Consider the following 18,168-nt stretch of genomic DNA (forward strand, 5'->3'; position numbering starts at 1 on the left):
CGCAGAGGAAACGTCACACTTTCTACCCATATGACTTGTGGAATCGAACCCGGCTCTTCGTCGTGACGATCGAACCACAAGGGTGCCCCATCGCTCCTCAATCAGCTAACCCCTTAAACAAATATACTTTTGTTTGTTTCTGTTACACCGCAATGTTCGTCTTAATCACAATGTTTGGATCAGACAAACCATTGATTGATAGTCTGAGAAGCGTCCGCATGGGCTCATGAAGATTAGCTCTAACCCAGGGCCTATATTTTCGAAGCTCTCTTAGCGCTATGATTGTCGTAAGTGACATACATTAGAATTAACATACGGCTATGTTAGCGCTAAGAGAGCTTGGAATATCTAGGGCCAGATCTTCACGGGTCTCTCTGTGTTGCTTTGTATATTGTGAAGGGGGCGGTGGAGTAGCCAAGTGGTTAAGCGTTCGCTCGTCACACTGAAGACCATAGATCGATTCCCACATGGGTACAATGTGTGAAGGCAATTTCTGGTGTCTAACCGCCATGAACTGTCTGGAATATTGCTAAAAGTGGCGTAAAACTAAACTTACTAACTCACATGTATTGCAAAAGCAACAGTGTCCATTGTGGTATTCCACTGGTGTATGCGTATGTATGAATAGATGTTTGGACCGACGAAAATAGAAAAATGTTTTAGTGGCAATTTAATCTGTCACCGCTCAAGATTACGACGCATGGGATCGGACTGGGGTGGAAGGTCACTGACAATTTTACTCTCAAAGATTCATTTCAAGGTAACGGTCAAGAACAACTGAACACATCTCTACCAGACGAACAAGTAGGTCAGTTTTCCCAATCCACAAGGCGTTTGTAAAGTTACCACATGTCGTAATTCTATAGTTTATGTGGATCGGGACGCTGAACAACGTTAACCTTACGTCACATGGGTTGGACGCTGACGTCGGTAGGACAAATCCACATTATTAGCATACAATGTCAAATAACAAATCCTATTATGCTGCCCTTTGTGTTTGTAAGCATATGCTCTTAGTATGATGTGGAGGCTCGGAAGATATGCACGGAAGAAGCCGGGGGTATTAGTCTATAGATTCGCAACCACCTTGAGAGTTTGCAAGCGGAGTTTATCCGCAAGGAATTATCGGCAGGGGATTAGTGATTAACGCACAACGCATGGTACAGCTCAGAAGAGGTACAAGGGCCCAAACAGGTGGGCACTTGTGGTGATATAGCAACATATGCAGCCAGGATTGTAAACAGAAATAGAAACTGTAATGGAAAAGAGAAGATAATTTAATGTTATACAACTGTGCCGTGTAGACCTGGACATGGATTGTCTGTGGATAACTTTTTTTCTTTCAGCAGGTAAGATTCCGTAGATACCCAGAACAATATACTAATGCTATATTATTAAATTCTAGGAATGTTTTCATCACAGATATTACGTATTTCATTGAATTCATTATAAATGTTCTTGTGTAATATCGTTTGTTGTGCCGATCTATTCATACATGTTATTACACCTATAGTGTAATATACGCTGAATGTGTGAAGCCCATTTCTGGTGTCCCCCAACATATCACTCACTCACTCACTCACTCACTCACTCACTCACTCACTCGCCGGGAGATTTCTCTTAAGTGGCGCAATTCGCTGTGCATAGTTTGTTCTTTGGGAAGACCAGAAACCCATGGTCGAGGATTCGAAGCCTGGTTCACCCTAATGTTCTACAGCTCTATGACCGTGCTCCTGGGTGTAAACGTCACTTATGCTCAGCTGACAAGCCGTGGCGGGTAACCTACCTCACAGACTCGTTTGTGTTAATGGCAAACATCTGCGGCATTGGTCTTGTGGCATTGTGATTGGCCACGCAATCAAATATGAACCGTCTCGTGGTTCATAGAAGGAAATCCTATGTACTGAACTGCTCAAAACCACACCAAATCTCCAGAATGTATATTAGTGCAACTGATTTGATTGCGTTTTTTTCTCTTACAAAGAAGTAAACTGATACAAGGAAGAAAGTACACGAAAGTCATTAAAAAATAACACAGAACAATGAAAATATATTGAAAATTGTGTGTTTTTTATGGCTTACAAGTCATAACTCCTGAGCACATACTGCCAACATATCATATTGTTGTCGTCGTATCAAGTTGTAACGTTGCTAGTTCCTCACGTTTCTTGTCCATTGTGATCAATTCTGTCGATATAAATTTACGACGTGTTAATCCGAGTATCTACAAATATCAAAACAAACAATGCACGATCACAAGAACCCCGATTCACTTGGCTTCTAATCATTATGGTTAGGCACTGGGAGTCTCTCTGAAACGTTAATTTCAAACAGTGGACAATCTGGGACTAATAAGCTGTATAAGTAGAGTGCACTATTAAGTGCAGGGGAGGTCCATTATATACTCTTACAAAAATAGGGGAACCTGAACTTTCACGGACAGACATCTTATGAACTCACCACCATTTCTCTCCATTACCACCCCTAAATTGAACGCATGATATGCACGCGCACAACGCAGTAGCCCCATACACGTGCATTCTTGATTTTGATGTTTTTTCAGGAAGGTCGAGAAATCACTTAGAACATTAATTTGGACACTCATCTTGCGCCACACATTTGTGTTTGTTTCTAGTCGTTTGTTTTAAAAATTAAAATCGTATACATGCAAATTACATGCCATACACCGATCATCTGTCAAAAGCGACTACATTCCAAATAACTATGGTTGTAAGGAAGTGCAAATGGTGATGCACTCTCAAAACATTCAATAATATCATACCAACATTGATTGACTCCGATAAATCTCCTAAATATTTATAATATTTAAAAAACCGAACTTCCCCTACTTTTTTGAAGTGTATATGTTTATGTTCACTAGTAGTCAAAATGGGAGTAGCCATAATGGGAACATACCCTCTCGGTTCTCTACGTCTCGGAGTGTCAGTTGCCTGGCAAGTCTCGTTGACGCGTATCATTTTGTCTGATGGTAGTTTGCCCTTTACTGTCGAACGTTTTGGCAATGTGTTATTGCACATCATGCCCGTGATTCAACACAGTATATAATTATTATGATATTCCATGAACTGTAATACTAAAAAGGATATTCGTGTTGTTTTGCGTGAGTGAGTTCAGTCTTACTCAGCAGCTTTTAACAACATTCCAGCAATATCATGGCGGGGGATCCCAGACATGCGCTTCACCTGACACTCATTTGGGGAATCAAATTTGGGTCTTCAAAGTGATGAAAGAACGCTTTAACCACTAGGTTACCTCACCGCCCCTGTTCGTTTTCTTTTGTTTTGGCTTTTTTGACACCATGAACACTGTCCGTCTGCAGTATTTTGTATTATTTCTGCCTCAAACGAATCATCCTCATGTACAGAGTATGCCATGTACCTAACATCAATATTGTGTGTCAGTATTCCAGGTATGCCGCGGAGGCAGTACGTACCTTACAGTGAACAGGACGCCCCGGTATTTCACCTCACCGGGGTACCCAAGCAATTACGGAAGGTAACATCCCACGTTAAGGTTTTACAACAAACCGTATTGCCTTAGCGAACCCCAGAGTTGCGTCCCTTATGTGTCAGGATCCTATGATAGTTGTACCGGACTCCATGTTGGTTACGACATTTGGATAGCCCATATCTGTTCATTACGCATGTGAACATTCTGAACATTCACAACCTGCATGCGAACCGCTTTCCTCTACTTAAATTAAATAATATACATGACATTGTATATTTTTTCTGTGAGTTACGTAAAATACTGACCTTTAAACGTTACACATACGAAAATAAACTCACTTCACTTAGGTTTTATATACTCCACAACAAAAGAAACAAACAGAAAATAGAAACATTGGAAATATCTGAGGGAGTTTTGCTAATATTCAAACGCAATGAATAGCATATATGAATTTGTCATGTTTATATACAGACGGAGTGGAGTCAAAAGATTCATGCGCCATGAAAAGAACAGCATTCAAGGCTCCATATATAAAAGATCGATCAGTACAATGACGGATCTCGCTATAGTAGTGTTTCTGGTATCCTGGAAGACACTTGACCTGACTTTGCGTGTGTTTGTGATAGTTGCCACAGCTGGAGTAAGATATACGTGCGTCATTACATAACTTGACGGCGATTCATGAACGCATAATGTCGGAATCGAACAGTGGACTCTCGTTTCAGTTTTCGATTTCTTGCTTCTATTTTAGATATGAAGACGAGAGCTGGCACTTGACAACAAATGAATCAAATCATGTCATCAAACTTGCGGTCGAGGACGCCGACTTAGAATACTCCAGTACATGCGCATACGACTACGTCATCGTATACGACGGTAGGTTACGTGACAACTATCATGATCTACGAGGGTTGGCTGAAAAGTTCTCAGCCTGAATGGTTTTTCCCCACCAGGTAGAGACAGGTGTTTGCCACCAATGAGGACAATCATTTAGTGAATCATAGACACAAGGACTACAAACGTACTAATAGTTTTACCTCAACTACAGCTCTTTTGGTAAACCTACCCTCTGAAATCATCAGAAATGGACAAAACTGAATACAGGGCAGTCATCAAGTACTTGCAAAAGAAAGGGATGTCCCCAACACTCTAGGGGATGATGCTCCTTCATTTTCCACAGTAAAGAAGTGGGCTGCAGAATTTAAGCGTGGCAGACAAAGCCTTGATGATGACCCACGCTCAGGAAGGCCTTCAACAGCAACCACTCCAGAAAACATCACGCGAGTGCTCGATATGTTGATGGATGATCGACGATTGACTACTCGACATATTGCTAGTGTAGTGGGCATCTCTCATGAGAGGGTTGAGCATATTATCACCAACGAATTAGGAATGACTAAAGTTTCTGCAAGATGGGTGCCAAAGCTCTTGACAGCAGAACAGAAACGTGTCAAGGTTCCAGACGTCCCTTGACAATTTGCGTCGTTTTGAAGCAGATCGCAATGATTTTGTGGCACGATTTGTAACCATGGATGAGACCTGGATACATCACTTTCAACCAGAAACAAAACTACATTCAAAACAGTGGAAGCATCCTGATTCACCAGCTGCGAAGAAAGCCAAGTCTGTTCCTTCAGCTGGAAAGGTGATGGCATCAGTCTTTTGGGATTCCAGGGGTATTCTGCTCATTGAATATCTTGAAAAAGGTCAAACTATCAACGGCAGATACTATGCTGATCTACTGAACCAGTTGCGAGAAGCAATCAAAGCCAAACGACGAGGGATGATCGCTAAAGGTGTCCTCTTCCACCAAGACAATGCGCCTGTTCACAGATCGGTGGTGGCCATGTCAACAATCCGCGATTGTGGCTTTGAACTCATTGACCATCCTCCTTATTCACCTGATTTTGCTCCTTCTGACTTCCACCTGTTCCCCAAAATGAAAATGGAACTCGCCGGTCGCCATTTTGCAAGTAATGATGACGTCATTTCCGCTGTGACTGATTTTTTTAGGGTAGCTGAAGAAGATTTCTTCCTGACCGGGATTCGGGCCTTGCAGCATCGCTGGCAAAAGTGTGTGAACTTGGAAGGGGACTATGTAGAAAAACAAATTACAAACGTGGACTTTGTAACTTTTTTTCACAGTGAGGCTTAGAACTTTTCAGCCAACCCTCGTATATGCATTTACGGGCTAGAAGGGGCCGCATCATACCGTCGTGTCAAGTGATATGTCGTTGGATGACGAACTTAGCAGTATACAATCTGTGTGGTGGCCGTCAGTCGCGAGGTTTGGGTGTCTACTGTGGTGCCTGATGTCAACGATGGAATTCGCTTTTAGCAGATCTTCCTCTGGTAATGGACAGGGTATTGTGGTTCGCTCTAATACATACTTTTATTTTCTCAATTTCTGTCGCAATGTCACATTCAGTTTTCACTTCTCATGAGTAGAGAGTAATGTACAATGCAATCGGGTACCGGTTTCTATATTTCTCCTCAGGCACAAGACAACATATTTTCCCCGTTTTCACCTGTGCAACAACAGCCACCAGCAACCCCACCCCAAATCATTTTACATTCTTTTTGTATATCACAGCGACTCAATGACGATGTTTTCACGATCATCTGACATATATGATCTGTTATATTTACACCAAAACTCAATGTGGTGCTTTATTAAAACTGGCGCGTACGTGCGTACGTGCGTGCGTGTACTAAGGGGAAAAATAGGGGATCACATAAAAACGCTCGTGTTCCTTTATGTTTTCAAAAGCTTCTTCACAGGCTTGTATTTTTCAACTTGTGCTTTCACGTGACGCCTTATTTTTTACCCTTAGTCAAAGGTGCGAAAGGGACAAAAGCATGGCAATGGCATATCAGATCTGCAGAACATTTAAAAAAATGATAAAATTGTAAGGACACTTCTGAAATATATTATGAAGCTTTTCAACTAGTTTTGAAATCACACTGAAGTGAAAATGATTAAGCGAAGATATCATATGCAATTTCATCAAACTGGCACCTGTCCAGAAATGTGTATTTATCGACATCAACCTTCAAGGCCTCTAGCCCGTATAAAAAGTACATATAAAAATAGTTTATAAGTCACAATGTGTAATAATCATTAACATATATTTTGGTTACGTTTCCCATCATAAATTATTTGTACAAATACTTGGTATAAATTTCTTTCTCAACTTGTTACACAAACGACATGAAGTAATAAAGTGCACTTCGTCTTCAACTCGAGTGATCTTCATCAATCCAAAGTCGCACTGAGGGAAGAAAAGTTCTAATCCATGCTACTCCACTCTGTACGTTGTCATGTCAGGTGTTCCTTATTGTCAGGTCCCACATCTGCAAGTTCCGTTCTTCTGAGGTTTTGCGGCACCAGCGAGCCTACGTTGACCAGCAGTTCCGAGCACCTGCACATCCAACTGAAGACTGACGGCAGTCTGAATAGACGAGGATTCAAGATCAGATACTGGAGTATGTTGTCATGATCATTCACAATCAAACTCTCGATATGCAAGGAAAACGCCATTGCATACTCTTGTGTGGGCTTGTATGGGTGGGTGAATGAGCTGTTACCCCGCTTTTAGCAATATTCAAGTACTTTCACGGCAGAGGACACCAGAAATGGGCTTCACACATTGAACCCATGTGGAGAATAGAACCCGGGCCTTCCCGTGTGTCAAGCGAACCCTATGACCAATGGGCCAAATCTTAATCACGATTTTCCTGTATGTTTGCAGTTGTAATCATTTACGTTTGTCATTACTTAAGTGTCGGTTAAAGTCTGTTATCATCGGATTATGTAAGATTTAGGAAATCAGGAATATGCCAACAAAAAAATCAACGATTATATAGACAGCTGAAACACATGGATGTAAATAACTAAGTTTTGTAAATGATCCTACGTAAACTGCAGACCATGCTAAACGAATGCGACTGGAAGTGATGGTAGAAATATTGCATCTACTAGACTGAAGTATGAATGCCGTTTCTTGTGCAAGCAAGTGATAGTAGTTTATCTTTGGAGTACTTATACTATGTAACAAAGAGGCGGAGGGTAACCTAGTACTCACAACGAAGACCCGGGTTTGATTCCCCACATGGTGTGAAGCCCATTTCTCACTCACTCTGTGGCAACCTGCCCAAACCATTGGTGCATATGTGAGTCGAAACACGTAACGAACTACGGTTTAAAACAGATGATTTTTTGCGGTCTCTTGGACTCCGTTATAACAGTATATTATTTTTCACATATTGATCTGTTTTGATTCAGATTTAGCTGTGTTTAGATAACACCTATACGGTTTCATCATGATCATATGAACAGATACTGAAGATGCTAATTTGGTCTCTTTATCAGGCAGTGTGAAAATGGTTTCCCCGGCTACTTTCCGTTCACTTCCACTCCTAATAACGGCCGGAGTCGTCATTGGCGTTGCGTTCGTCTTCGGATTCATACTCTTATGGTACCACTGCTGTTCCAAGAAACACGGGGCTAACAGACAAGTTCGACCCTTGACACGCGTGTCCTGGGACAATACCCCTAGGGGAAGGCTTCCTATGTACTTCTCTCACAACACGCCGGGAAGGTCCTCTGGCAATTCCATATTTTATAGTAACCCGAGAGACGCTCTTCCGGGTTATGGCTCACTCTATCCAACATCTCCACCACCAGCTTACTCGGAGATAGAGGTGCGGGCGAATCCAATAAATTGAAAGTCTAACAACTTCTTTAATCAACGTGTTAAGGACGATGTGGTAAAGCACTTAAATGCAACAGTTGTTAATGATTACACTGGCCTACCATGTTTATTTGCCAAATTGTGTTATAAGAATCTTGTTCAAATAAATATAGTGCTCGCATGTAATCAAAAGTTTATGTTTGAGGTCATCACATCTATGTTTGAGGCCATCATATCTATGTTTGAGGTCATCGTATCTATTCAATGAGTCCTGTGATGAACACTTGCTGGAAGTGTTCCCGTAAACCAATGTTGATTCGAAGAGACAATTTGAGAGGGTGAGTGAGTGACTTGAGTATGGCTGGAGGCCGCTTTTGCCAATATTCCAACACCATGATGGCAGGGAACACAAGAAATTGCTTCAACACAGTGTACCCATGAGGGGAATCGAATCTGGGTCTAGGGCGTGACGGGCGGACGCTTTTTACCTGTACCGCCGTAATTGATTGTGCACCAAAATTGACAGGATTGCTCACCATAGGCTCTGGGTTCAGAAAATAACGTTGCCCAAGCAAAAATCCAAGAAGACCGCCATTTTTCAAGAATGCCGCCACTGGTTATACAAACATTATCTGTTTTTCTTTTGACTATGCTTTTTGGCAGATTTTTTTCACCCAGATGTCTAAATCCACTCTAGTTCACCTTGCAGAACAATGTTTTAATGAAAAAGAGGACAAATAATGCATTATATAGGTGGATGTATCTGAATATGGTAAGATGAAATTAAAATTTTGTTATTTTTTTGTCGTAACTCCTGTCTGTATTAAATGTTTGTGGTGCCTAAAGTTTTAGATGTTAAAGAACGAAAACTGGTAAGTTTACTCAACAAAGATACAAATGGAAGAAAACAGCATTGGCCATTTTTTCAAAATGGCTGCTACTGATCATGCACTTTTGGTTTTCTTTAGATTTTCTTTGCAGACTTGCATCGCAGTGATATTGATACCTAAATGTGTTTTAAGGAGACATCCTTTAAGGCAATTGATGGAAATACTGAAGTAATATAATAATTTTATAATATGAAAATATTGCAGCAAAAGAATACAAGTATAAATAGCATAATGAATGTATGATCAAGATATATCATACAGTATGCATGTGTGTTTGTCTCTTGTCCGTGTTACTGATAACAGATGCAAGTTATATACGTAAGCACACACACACACACACACACACACACATACATATGTCAATTTGTCCGTGTGTGTATGTGTGTGTGCGTGTGTATATATATGGCAATTTTCAGCTATGCGTTTCTCTTTTGAGTGGTATAGAATTAATTATCAAACTTGATGCAAACAAATTAATGGTGTACACAATATGTTTTCCGAAAACGTATTGAAACATTGATATTTCATCTCTAGGTAAAATTAAAAGTAAAATTTTTGAGCTATATTAAAATCAGAAACCAGATCAAATATAGATTCTATAAACTATACGATAAGCACATCATAGCTGCATCTAGCATAGCCTCCTCCAAATGCACCCCACCTACACTTTTTTTCTGAAAAATAAGAAATGTAATAGCAAAGCTATCAGTTCCAGTATTTTACTCTAGTCCTGGACATGTGACTCTTCACCCTTGCGCTGATCTGATCTTTTAGAGAGGCAAATATAAATGAACCAAATGAGCCACGTAAACAATGAAAATATAGATGATTTTGAAGTCTGTACTTCCTTGCAATGATTTCTTTTCGAAAACTATGTCATTGAACACTCACTGCCTTCAAAATCATGTTCTTGTATTCAGTGATCATGATCTGACAATCAAAGTTGTGGAATGAAAAATGGCATCCATCTGAACTTGGTATAATTTAGCATGTGAAACATCTCTCTTTTCTTGGCGTAAGCAAGCTTAAGTATTTGATCAACATGAAAACTCTCAACCATATTCGAAACAAAAAAAGTCTAAATTTGGCTGCCTCATTTAACATCTGTTTATCATGTAATATGACAGCCATCTTGGATTTCCTTCAGCAACACGATGTTTTAACCTATTACATCACCCAATCTGGAGATGTTGAGATTAAAGTGAAACACAAGACTACCATTGATTCTGTTGTGTTTTGATATCCAAATACAAGAAATATTATCAAAACACTGTCGGGTTTGGAAAACTGGCGGCCATTGGAATTTGGAAGCTCTTATATTTGCTACATAGCATAAACAATAGCTTAATTAATACAATGACACACAAATACGTTGAAAATCAAAGAAAGATTCTGTTTTCAGGATCTGAAACGAAGATAGTGTAATATAAACCGCGGCCATCTTGAAAAATGTCGGCAGTCTTAAAATTTTGCAGTTGAGTGTCTTAGGTTATTTTTTCAGTAAGCGTAGCAAAGTTAACATGTATGCAAATTTTGTTGCTTGTATCACAGAGTGAACGAGATTTCCATTATCTGCCCTACAAATAGATTGTAAGAGAACCATATCTCAACATATTTATTTAAGTAAAATTTCTATAGTTTATGTACAATCAATAATGTATTAGATAATTACTGAATCAACTCAATAATTTCTGGGACTCTTTACGTATCACGTGGCCGCCCGATGTGTGTGTATTTCTCCTGGTCATAAATAGAGAGTATTGGACACTTGTGAGAGAGGCCATAAATATGGCCATCATTTCCATTTATTTTCAAAGGTGTTAATTAAATTCTTAATGTTTTTTGTTCGATGTTTTGTTTTATTAGCCTGTGTCAAGGTTTAGAGTTGCCTCACGTTTCATACACCCAACAGGTCTGATCATGGGTAAACGAAAAATTATTTCATTGACTGTATGTTTCACGATTCGGTGATAAAACTGTTTCATACTGGATTTGAACGTGCCACAACCTGTTAAGGTAATTAGTAACATATGGTGACACAATCAACTCTACGTACCACACATCACCAAAGCTTTTTTGTACTCGTTGATTGCATTGAATTACTATCTAACTCAACTGTCCCTGATAGGAAATGTTTGATTACAATGTAGTCCATATGACGTGAGATAAAAAAGAGCTCAACATGTGGCTACAGTCACCAACACGTATGATCCAGATTATAGTAGAGAGCAAATATATGTGCAAATATCGTGCAGGAAAACAGCTGCGTTTTTGGTGTAACGTTTGGTTTAAAAATCGCCAACTTTCACTGAGTGTCACCATTTATGGCAATAATCTTTCCAACGTTTTGAATTATACATCAGTTCATGTGTAAAGAGTACCTTTAAACGCCGTGGAATATTTTGCAAACTTTGGTATAGAACAGCACTAAAGTAAATGGATACATTTACACTAATGAGTCTGAACTTTTGACGGGTAGTACATTTAGTCCATCTGACTATACGTTTTACGAAACCCAATATTTTTTACAAAAATGTTTTCGTTTATTTTTCAAGTGCATTTCGCATATGGATAAACAGGTTAGTTTCAATAAACCTTAGGAACTACAAGTGCCATTTTCAAGCTAGTATCGCCTTCATTAATAACTAACTGTATTAGATATATATCTGATACATGCAATAATGGCCATGTATAACGCACCTTGTGTATGCTCAAAGCTGTGGTGCGCACCCTCCCGTTTGTCCTGAATACTAGTATTTGTTAAATGACCATTAAAACTCGGGTGAAAATGAAGTGTACATGTGTCCCTTCTTCCCCTCGCCACCACCAACAATGTGTGAAGCCCATTTCAGGAGTGCCCCGCCGTGACAATGCCTGAATACAGCGAAAAGCGGCATAAAACTAAACTCGCTTACTCAGTGTTATGAGTCGTCGCTTCGGCAGTTGGACCATTCCGCAGGCCTATATATTCACGGTTTGAGAATTCAGGTGCAATTTTCAAGCTGAATGCATGAAATCCCCAATTCAAGTTCCACTGAAAATGTGTCTGATAGTAATGATTTCGTATGAGGGCATATATCTCACAAAGACGTATTACTGTCGTAATTATACAGTCTATTATTGGATACTCGGATCATCTTGCGGCAGGTGCTTATATTTACGTTAATCTCCAGCCAGTGCAGTGTAGATTATTGATTAACGAACATGGCAGTTATCTACCTTCACATAGACTTTTGCGTGACTGCTGAGAGACGAAATTAACAATAACCATACGAGTTACCTCCCTTATAAAGTACGACACGTTATAACGGGATGTGGATGAGGCGAAGAACCATTTGCAGAAACAGGCCAAAGTCATTACTCCGAAAGTCAAGGTCCAACTAAATCACCAAAGGTTTGTCTGCATCATCGAGCATGCATACCAGGACATTGTGCGCGTGTGTCCTCCTCGCCACAAGGATGTCATTAATCGCTGCCTCAGCAACATGCAGAGTTGACGAAGATCTCTGCGGGAGGTAGGTAGTCATTAACTGCATTACATATAAATATTATTCATGATTCATTCTTTCGCATGTATGGTAATTACGCTAATGTATTTGCGTTAGTGGGTTAGCGAAAAGGCAGCTTTCATCTCTGAACGCTGTGTGTTTTACTCGACAACAATAATTTGTGTTGCGATTGAGTACGGTTTGACGCCGTCTTAGCAGTCCAGTGAGTTGAATGGAGTTAGGATTTATATCACGTCGACATTATTCCAGCCATATAGTGATGAGATCAAGTTTGAATTCATAATATTTAAGCACAAAGTGCAAATGAGTTTAATTTTGAAAACATATGTATTCATTGCATTATCATTTAAAAACAGAAATTGTCATATCTCAAAATTCAAAAGCAGGCAGTTGGTTTTTCATATAACCTAGCTACATTTGATGGTACAGGTCAACGTCCCTTAAGATTAGGTACCTTACAATGAGATGCCCGCTCACGCGGGAAAAAAGTATCTTTCGTTAATGACAGAAGATACAATATGATACATTTTTGTCAGTGATAGCTATTAGCGTGGGGAAGTGAACGAGAATATTTTAGGCCGCTGTTAGCAATATCCCAACAATATCAAGGCGGAGGGAACAAGAATTTGGCTTTACACATTGTACCCATGTGGGTAATCGAACCTGGGGAAGTGCACATAGTGCATTTTCACAAGTTTTCACGAGAATTTTAATTTGTCATTTCATAAACTGTAATGGGAATGGAGAGACCCACGGTCTACCAAAACCACAGTTGATATATTGTGCATACCACAGTTCACATATTAGTCCCTGAACAACATTATTTCCCACTACTGAACCCGCGCTGCAATGCTAAAGCTCTAAATGAAGCAAATCTAGATTTCCTCAGTCCTGACTCTCCGATCTCATTTTATTCCTTTTCTGTCTGGTATAGTCCGTTTGGCTCAAAAGTGGACCGATGAAGTGCAGTCTAGTCTGAATACTGATAAACGTAACATACGCAATGAAACGCTGATCATAATCATCATACCAACTCTGTGGGGGATTTGCAGACTTTCCTTAAAATTACAAAGTTGTTTAACAAGCTATCATAAAAATATTGACACAGTTCACTGTTTATTACGAGATAGGTGACCAGAGAAAGGGACACAAATTAGGACAAAAATTCAGCAAATTCCTCACTGAGTTGGTATAATGTTTTGGTTATGATCAGCGTTTCATTGAGTATGTTATGCTTATTAGTTTTCGGGTTACATAGTAGTTCATCGGTCCGCTTTTGGGCCAAACGGATTATAGATATGCTTATCAGAAACTAAGTGTTACTATAGGTATACAGATCAACTTTTGTGTTTGACACAAGTCTGGTAGATATGCTTGCTGTCTTGAAAAGTGTTACGTGCAAACAGATACAATGTACTTTATCTACGTCTCACCAAATACACATAAAATATATACAAGTCACATGATAACATAATACATATGATGCGCCATCCTAAATGGGATTATGAGAGACTATGAAAGGTAACATAATACATATGAAATGCGCAATACATATATTATACACATTAATAATAGCAAAAACTAGTTATTAAAGCTGAAGAGGTATAGTAACTTTCTAACATCTAAGCTACGGAGGAGAATCAGTGAGTTCGTCACCATCGTGTACAAATCGTTGTCAGGCAAATATTATAGTTCAGTATCATTTCCCTTAACCGTGAAGCATTTGGACCACTATTTTTATCAACTACAGCAAAATGTACCCCTCCCGACCTATCGTTCATCCACACTTGCTGTAGGCTCTTTGTGATAAGCCCGCAAAGTGGGATATTGACCTCTTCCTAGTACCCTTCCAATGTTTAATTAAACAAACACAGGTGCGGTGGACTAGCCTAGTGGGTAAGGCTTTCGCTCGCCAGGCCGGAGACCCGGGTTCGAATCCACTCATCGATAAAATGAGTGGCACCCATTTATGGTGTCCTCGGCCGTGATACTGCTGAAATAATGCTGAAAGCGGCGTGGAACCAAACTAACTCACTCTTTAAGTGAAAACAGTCAATAATTTACGGAGAGTACTTCATTGACATTTTGATACCAGACTATCGGCGTTTTGAATGAAATATTTTCTGTCAGCAGACCAACGCTTTTGAAAAGGGTAATGATCAAGGCGATCGCCGAAAACCAGGGTTCCATCCCCCACATGGGTACAATGTGTGAAGTCATCTCTGGTTTCCCCCGTGATGTTGCTGGAATATTGCTGACATGGTGTAAAACTAAAGGTACCACCACTCAAAATATGTAGGCGAGAGGAGTATACATGAACTTCATATATTTATGAAACTTTCGCTTACAGAAATTCTCTACTGCGTGTCGCATTTGGTGTGGGTGGTCAAGTGTTGTGTGATGAAACATTTCCTCAAGCCCAAACACTCGAGATGCCTGATGTGGACTTCGTAGATGAACAAAGGGTGAACTGATCAGCCAACTCACACATTTTTTATCTGAGAGTCACACATTCGGTTCACAGGGGCTTCTGTTGCTGAAAATAATACGTCCCCGGTATCACATTAGTTATGCATATGAAGGACAGGTGATATAGTCACTGTAGTTCAGTTGATGCTGATAACGCGCAAACTGAGTTACAGACATCCTCGTGCAATTTTAAAAACGCTCTCTACGACTATGACAGCTGAGACAACTGTTGACACATGTTGACGTTATAGGTTGTTCACTGGTCATGAGGGGAACATGGATTGATGTACCCTCGATGTTTGTTTTATGATCCTTGAGCCCGAGGTTTGAAATCTTAAAAAAAATCATAGGGCCTTGCAGTTATAAAGCAGTTCATATGAACTCGCGATTGTGTAACTTGCGCAGGAAAATCACGATATCTTTCTTAAAACCTTGCTCACAGTACTAACTGACCATTTTACATGAAGACGGGCGGGGATGGGGGTGCGTGTGGAATTATTTCGGTCACTTTCCTAAGGTATACAGTATGTTTCTTTAACGGCGCCCTGGTTTATGTAATACAACGATCTGAACCTTGTATATTCAGGGACAGAGGTACCTGTTCGTCATGCTCGACCCGGACGCACCTGGTTGCTCATTTCTCCATGCATTGGCCATTGTGACCTTCCAGGTAAATTTAGTACTTGAGCCAAGTGCTTGAGACGGTCAGTCATTAAGATGACGTGATAGGTGAGAGAAAATACCTGGTACACATCACTGCTAATATCCACACTTTGAAGTTTCGGTTACTTCACTCACTCACTCATTTGGGTGTCAGTGTTATATTTAACGCTGCTCTCAGCAACTTCGGATCATAGGCGACTCTCGACTAGACACTCCAGAGTTTGACATCATGAGTATCTATCTAAGTAACTAGGATACGATGGTGTATTTGAGGCAAGTAAGCGAGCCTGGCCACTCTATCCTTGAAGTCGCTTCCAAAAAGCATGCATAGGTTTACACCTATTCTAACCCGGATATTTACGTGTATCACACAGGTGTCACTAATGTCGTCTGGAAGATAGATGTCGCAATGCCCAAATTTCATTTTTAGGATTGTAAATTTTGAATTCTTGTGATTTCCATCCGGTTCTTCACATCCTTGAAAATAAACCCATAATAGTAATACGCTGTAATAACATGGGAAATAGAGCTTATTTGATTGGCATTCTAGAAATTGAAAGGATTAAGAACGAGGATAAGTTTTATGGACATACAACTTCTTTATTCTGTATAGGAGACTTTTCCACATAGACACCAATCTGTGCTCGACAAAACTGTTTGACAACGCGACTAGAATCTGGAGTATCTAACAATTTTTTTCGAAAGCAATATCCATGTTGTTGACAGTTGTTGTTTAATAACCTTGTGTTCTATTTGCAGAATGGACAAATGCACACAGAAAAGTATCTTGTGAATTACCGAGCGCCTACGCCACCTAACGGTACCCACAGGTACCAGATGTATCTGTACGAGTGGGACAGCAGCGGTGACAATGTTACTTTCGAACCCCGCCCCTTCAGCATCGCTAAACTGGAGACTGACAACAAACTCCACCAAGCGGTAGCTGTGTTCCAGTTTCGCGTCCCCAGTTAAACATCTGTTCAAGTATTTGTTTTACTCGAATAAAGTATTCAGAACGTATGAATTACCACAACTGAAGGATTGGATTCTTGGTCGTTTGACGTCGCAATCAACAATATCACAGCTGTATTGCGGCAGTATGTAAATAATCGAATTTGGACTAGACAATCCAGTGATCAACAACATGAACATCGATCTACGCAACTGGGATACAATGACATGTGTCCACTATGTCAGCGAGCCTGACCACCAGATAACGTTCGTCGCTTCTCACGATAAACATAGGTTGCTGAAGACCAGTTCTAACCATCATTTAATGGTTCATAACAGAAAGTGAGAGCACCCATATCAGCCCCTTGAACTTTACGTGTCGTCTAACTTTATTTTGGTTAGATCGGGAGTGTTGAAGGAAATCTAGGCTAACCAGTGATTGATATTATGAACAACGCCCATACCACCGGTGTGCAAGGAGTGAGTTTAGTTTTATGCAGCACTCAGCAATATTCCAGCTCAATGGCGGCTGTCTGTAAGTAATCGAGTCTGGACCAGATAATCCAGTGATCAAAAGCATGAGCATCGATCTGCGCAACTGGGAACCAATGACATGTGTCAACCAAGTCAGCGCGCCTAACCACCAGATCCCGTTAGTCGCCTCTTACGACAACCATAGTCGCCTTTCTTGGCAAGCATGGGTTGCTGAAGGCCTCTTCTACCCCGGACCTTCACGGGTCCAGTGTACAAGGACACGCATTCAACATTTTATTTAGTCTGATAACAGCCAAATCAGGCAGTTTCACTAGCCATATTATTTTACAAAATCATGTTTCACACAAATAAATGAATGAGTACTTATTGAGAAAAGCGCGGCGGTTTTTCGCTATATGTGGTTTCTAGGGAATTTAGCATCACCAAGGTAAGGGGGTTCACTCTGGATTACTCTTACTTCTCAAATCGTGAGTTACCCCCCGTCCTTTTTAGTCCGGCGCCATCTTCCTCGACAGAAAACATTGTCGACCGCCGCTTCGTGGACAATATATTCACTGTTTGTGATGCAGGTAAATGTATAGAGCATATACACGTGAAACCAAGGAGATTGTAAAGCAAACTGGCGTCTTAGCATTAATTTACACAGCCGAGGGCCGCGATGCAGGATCCTAAATTGACTTTATTCCTGACTGAATCGGTCGTCTTGCCAACCTTTCACCCTGATACCTGGGTGCTGATGTACAAATCAACCATAGCGCTAAGACTAGATTGAGTCTATGTTAAGGTGTGAGAGCTACGGTCACCTTAGTGCTAAAATCGCTTTGTGCAACGGCACTTTTTTTTTGTCTTTTTTGCGTTACAAGCCCGGTGCTTGAAAACAAATATGATCCTTCAACGTCACACCGTCACATGTTTTCGGAAGGCACACATGTTCACTTGTTGACAGTTGTTCCTCAAACTAGGTATAAAGAATGTTTCTAACGCGTCCGAAAACCTACAACATGTGTACATGACATTGTTTCTGAC

General features: G+C 40.3%; 2 protein-coding genes across 2 annotated transcripts; both read left to right on the top strand.

Annotated features, from left to right (window-relative positions):
- The first annotated feature begins 1,312 nt into the window (after window positions 1–1,312).
- Window positions 1,313–8,210, top strand: LOC137276822 (bone morphogenetic protein 1-like). The gene is made up of 5 exons (XM_067808468.1): window positions 1,313–1,349; window positions 3,423–3,516; window positions 4,223–4,347; window positions 6,817–6,957; window positions 7,844–8,210. The coding sequence occupies exons 1-5, from the start codon at window positions 1,313–1,315 to the stop codon at window positions 8,197–8,199; spliced, it is 753 nt and encodes a 250-aa protein (XP_067664569.1). The 3' UTR covers window positions 8,200–8,210.
- Window positions 8,211–12,324: 4,114 nt separating this feature from the next.
- Window positions 12,325–16,716, top strand: LOC137276823 (uncharacterized). Its single transcript, XM_067808469.1, has 4 exons — window positions 12,325–12,570; window positions 14,915–15,029; window positions 15,620–15,703; window positions 16,456–16,716. Exons 1-4 carry the CDS (start codon window positions 12,470–12,472, stop codon window positions 16,666–16,668), a joined length of 513 nt encoding a protein of 170 aa, XP_067664570.1. The 5' UTR covers window positions 12,325–12,469; the 3' UTR covers window positions 16,669–16,716.
- Window positions 16,717–18,168: the final 1,452 nt, after the last annotated feature.

The sequence above is a fragment of the Haliotis asinina genome, chromosome 3 (genome assembly GCF_037392515.1).
Source record: "Haliotis asinina isolate JCU_RB_2024 chromosome 3, JCU_Hal_asi_v2, whole genome shotgun sequence".
In the NCBI taxonomy this organism is placed as follows: Eukaryota; Metazoa; Mollusca; class Gastropoda; order Lepetellida; family Haliotidae; genus Haliotis; species Haliotis asinina.

What these genes read in the sequence shown, in the direction of transcription:
- LOC137276822 (XM_067808468.1), top strand. Translation starts at nt 1,313, where the DNA reads ATGGATTGTCTGTGGATAACTTTTTTTCTTTCAGCAG. An exon ending in AACTTTTTTTCTTTCAGCAG is followed by an intron (nt 1,350 to 3,422) that starts GTAAGATTCCGT and finishes ATTGTGTGTCAG; the next exon opens with TATTCCAGGTATGCCGCGGA. An exon ending in ATTCAAGATCAGATACTGGA is followed by an intron (nt 6,958 to 7,843) that starts GTATGTTGTCAT and finishes TCTCTTTATCAG; the next exon opens with GCAGTGTGAAAATGGTTTCC.
- LOC137276823 (XM_067808469.1), top strand. Translation starts at nt 12,470, where the DNA reads ATGCATACCAGGACATTGTGCGCGTGTGTCCTCCTCGCCACAAGGATG. An exon ending in GACGAAGATCTCTGCGGGAG is followed by an intron (nt 12,571 to 14,914) that starts GTAGGTAGTCAT and finishes TTTCGCTTACAG; the next exon opens with AAATTCTCTACTGCGTGTCG. An exon ending in ACTTCGTAGATGAACAAAGG is followed by an intron (nt 15,030 to 15,619) that starts GTGAACTGATCA and finishes TTGTATATTCAG; the next exon opens with GGACAGAGGTACCTGTTCGT.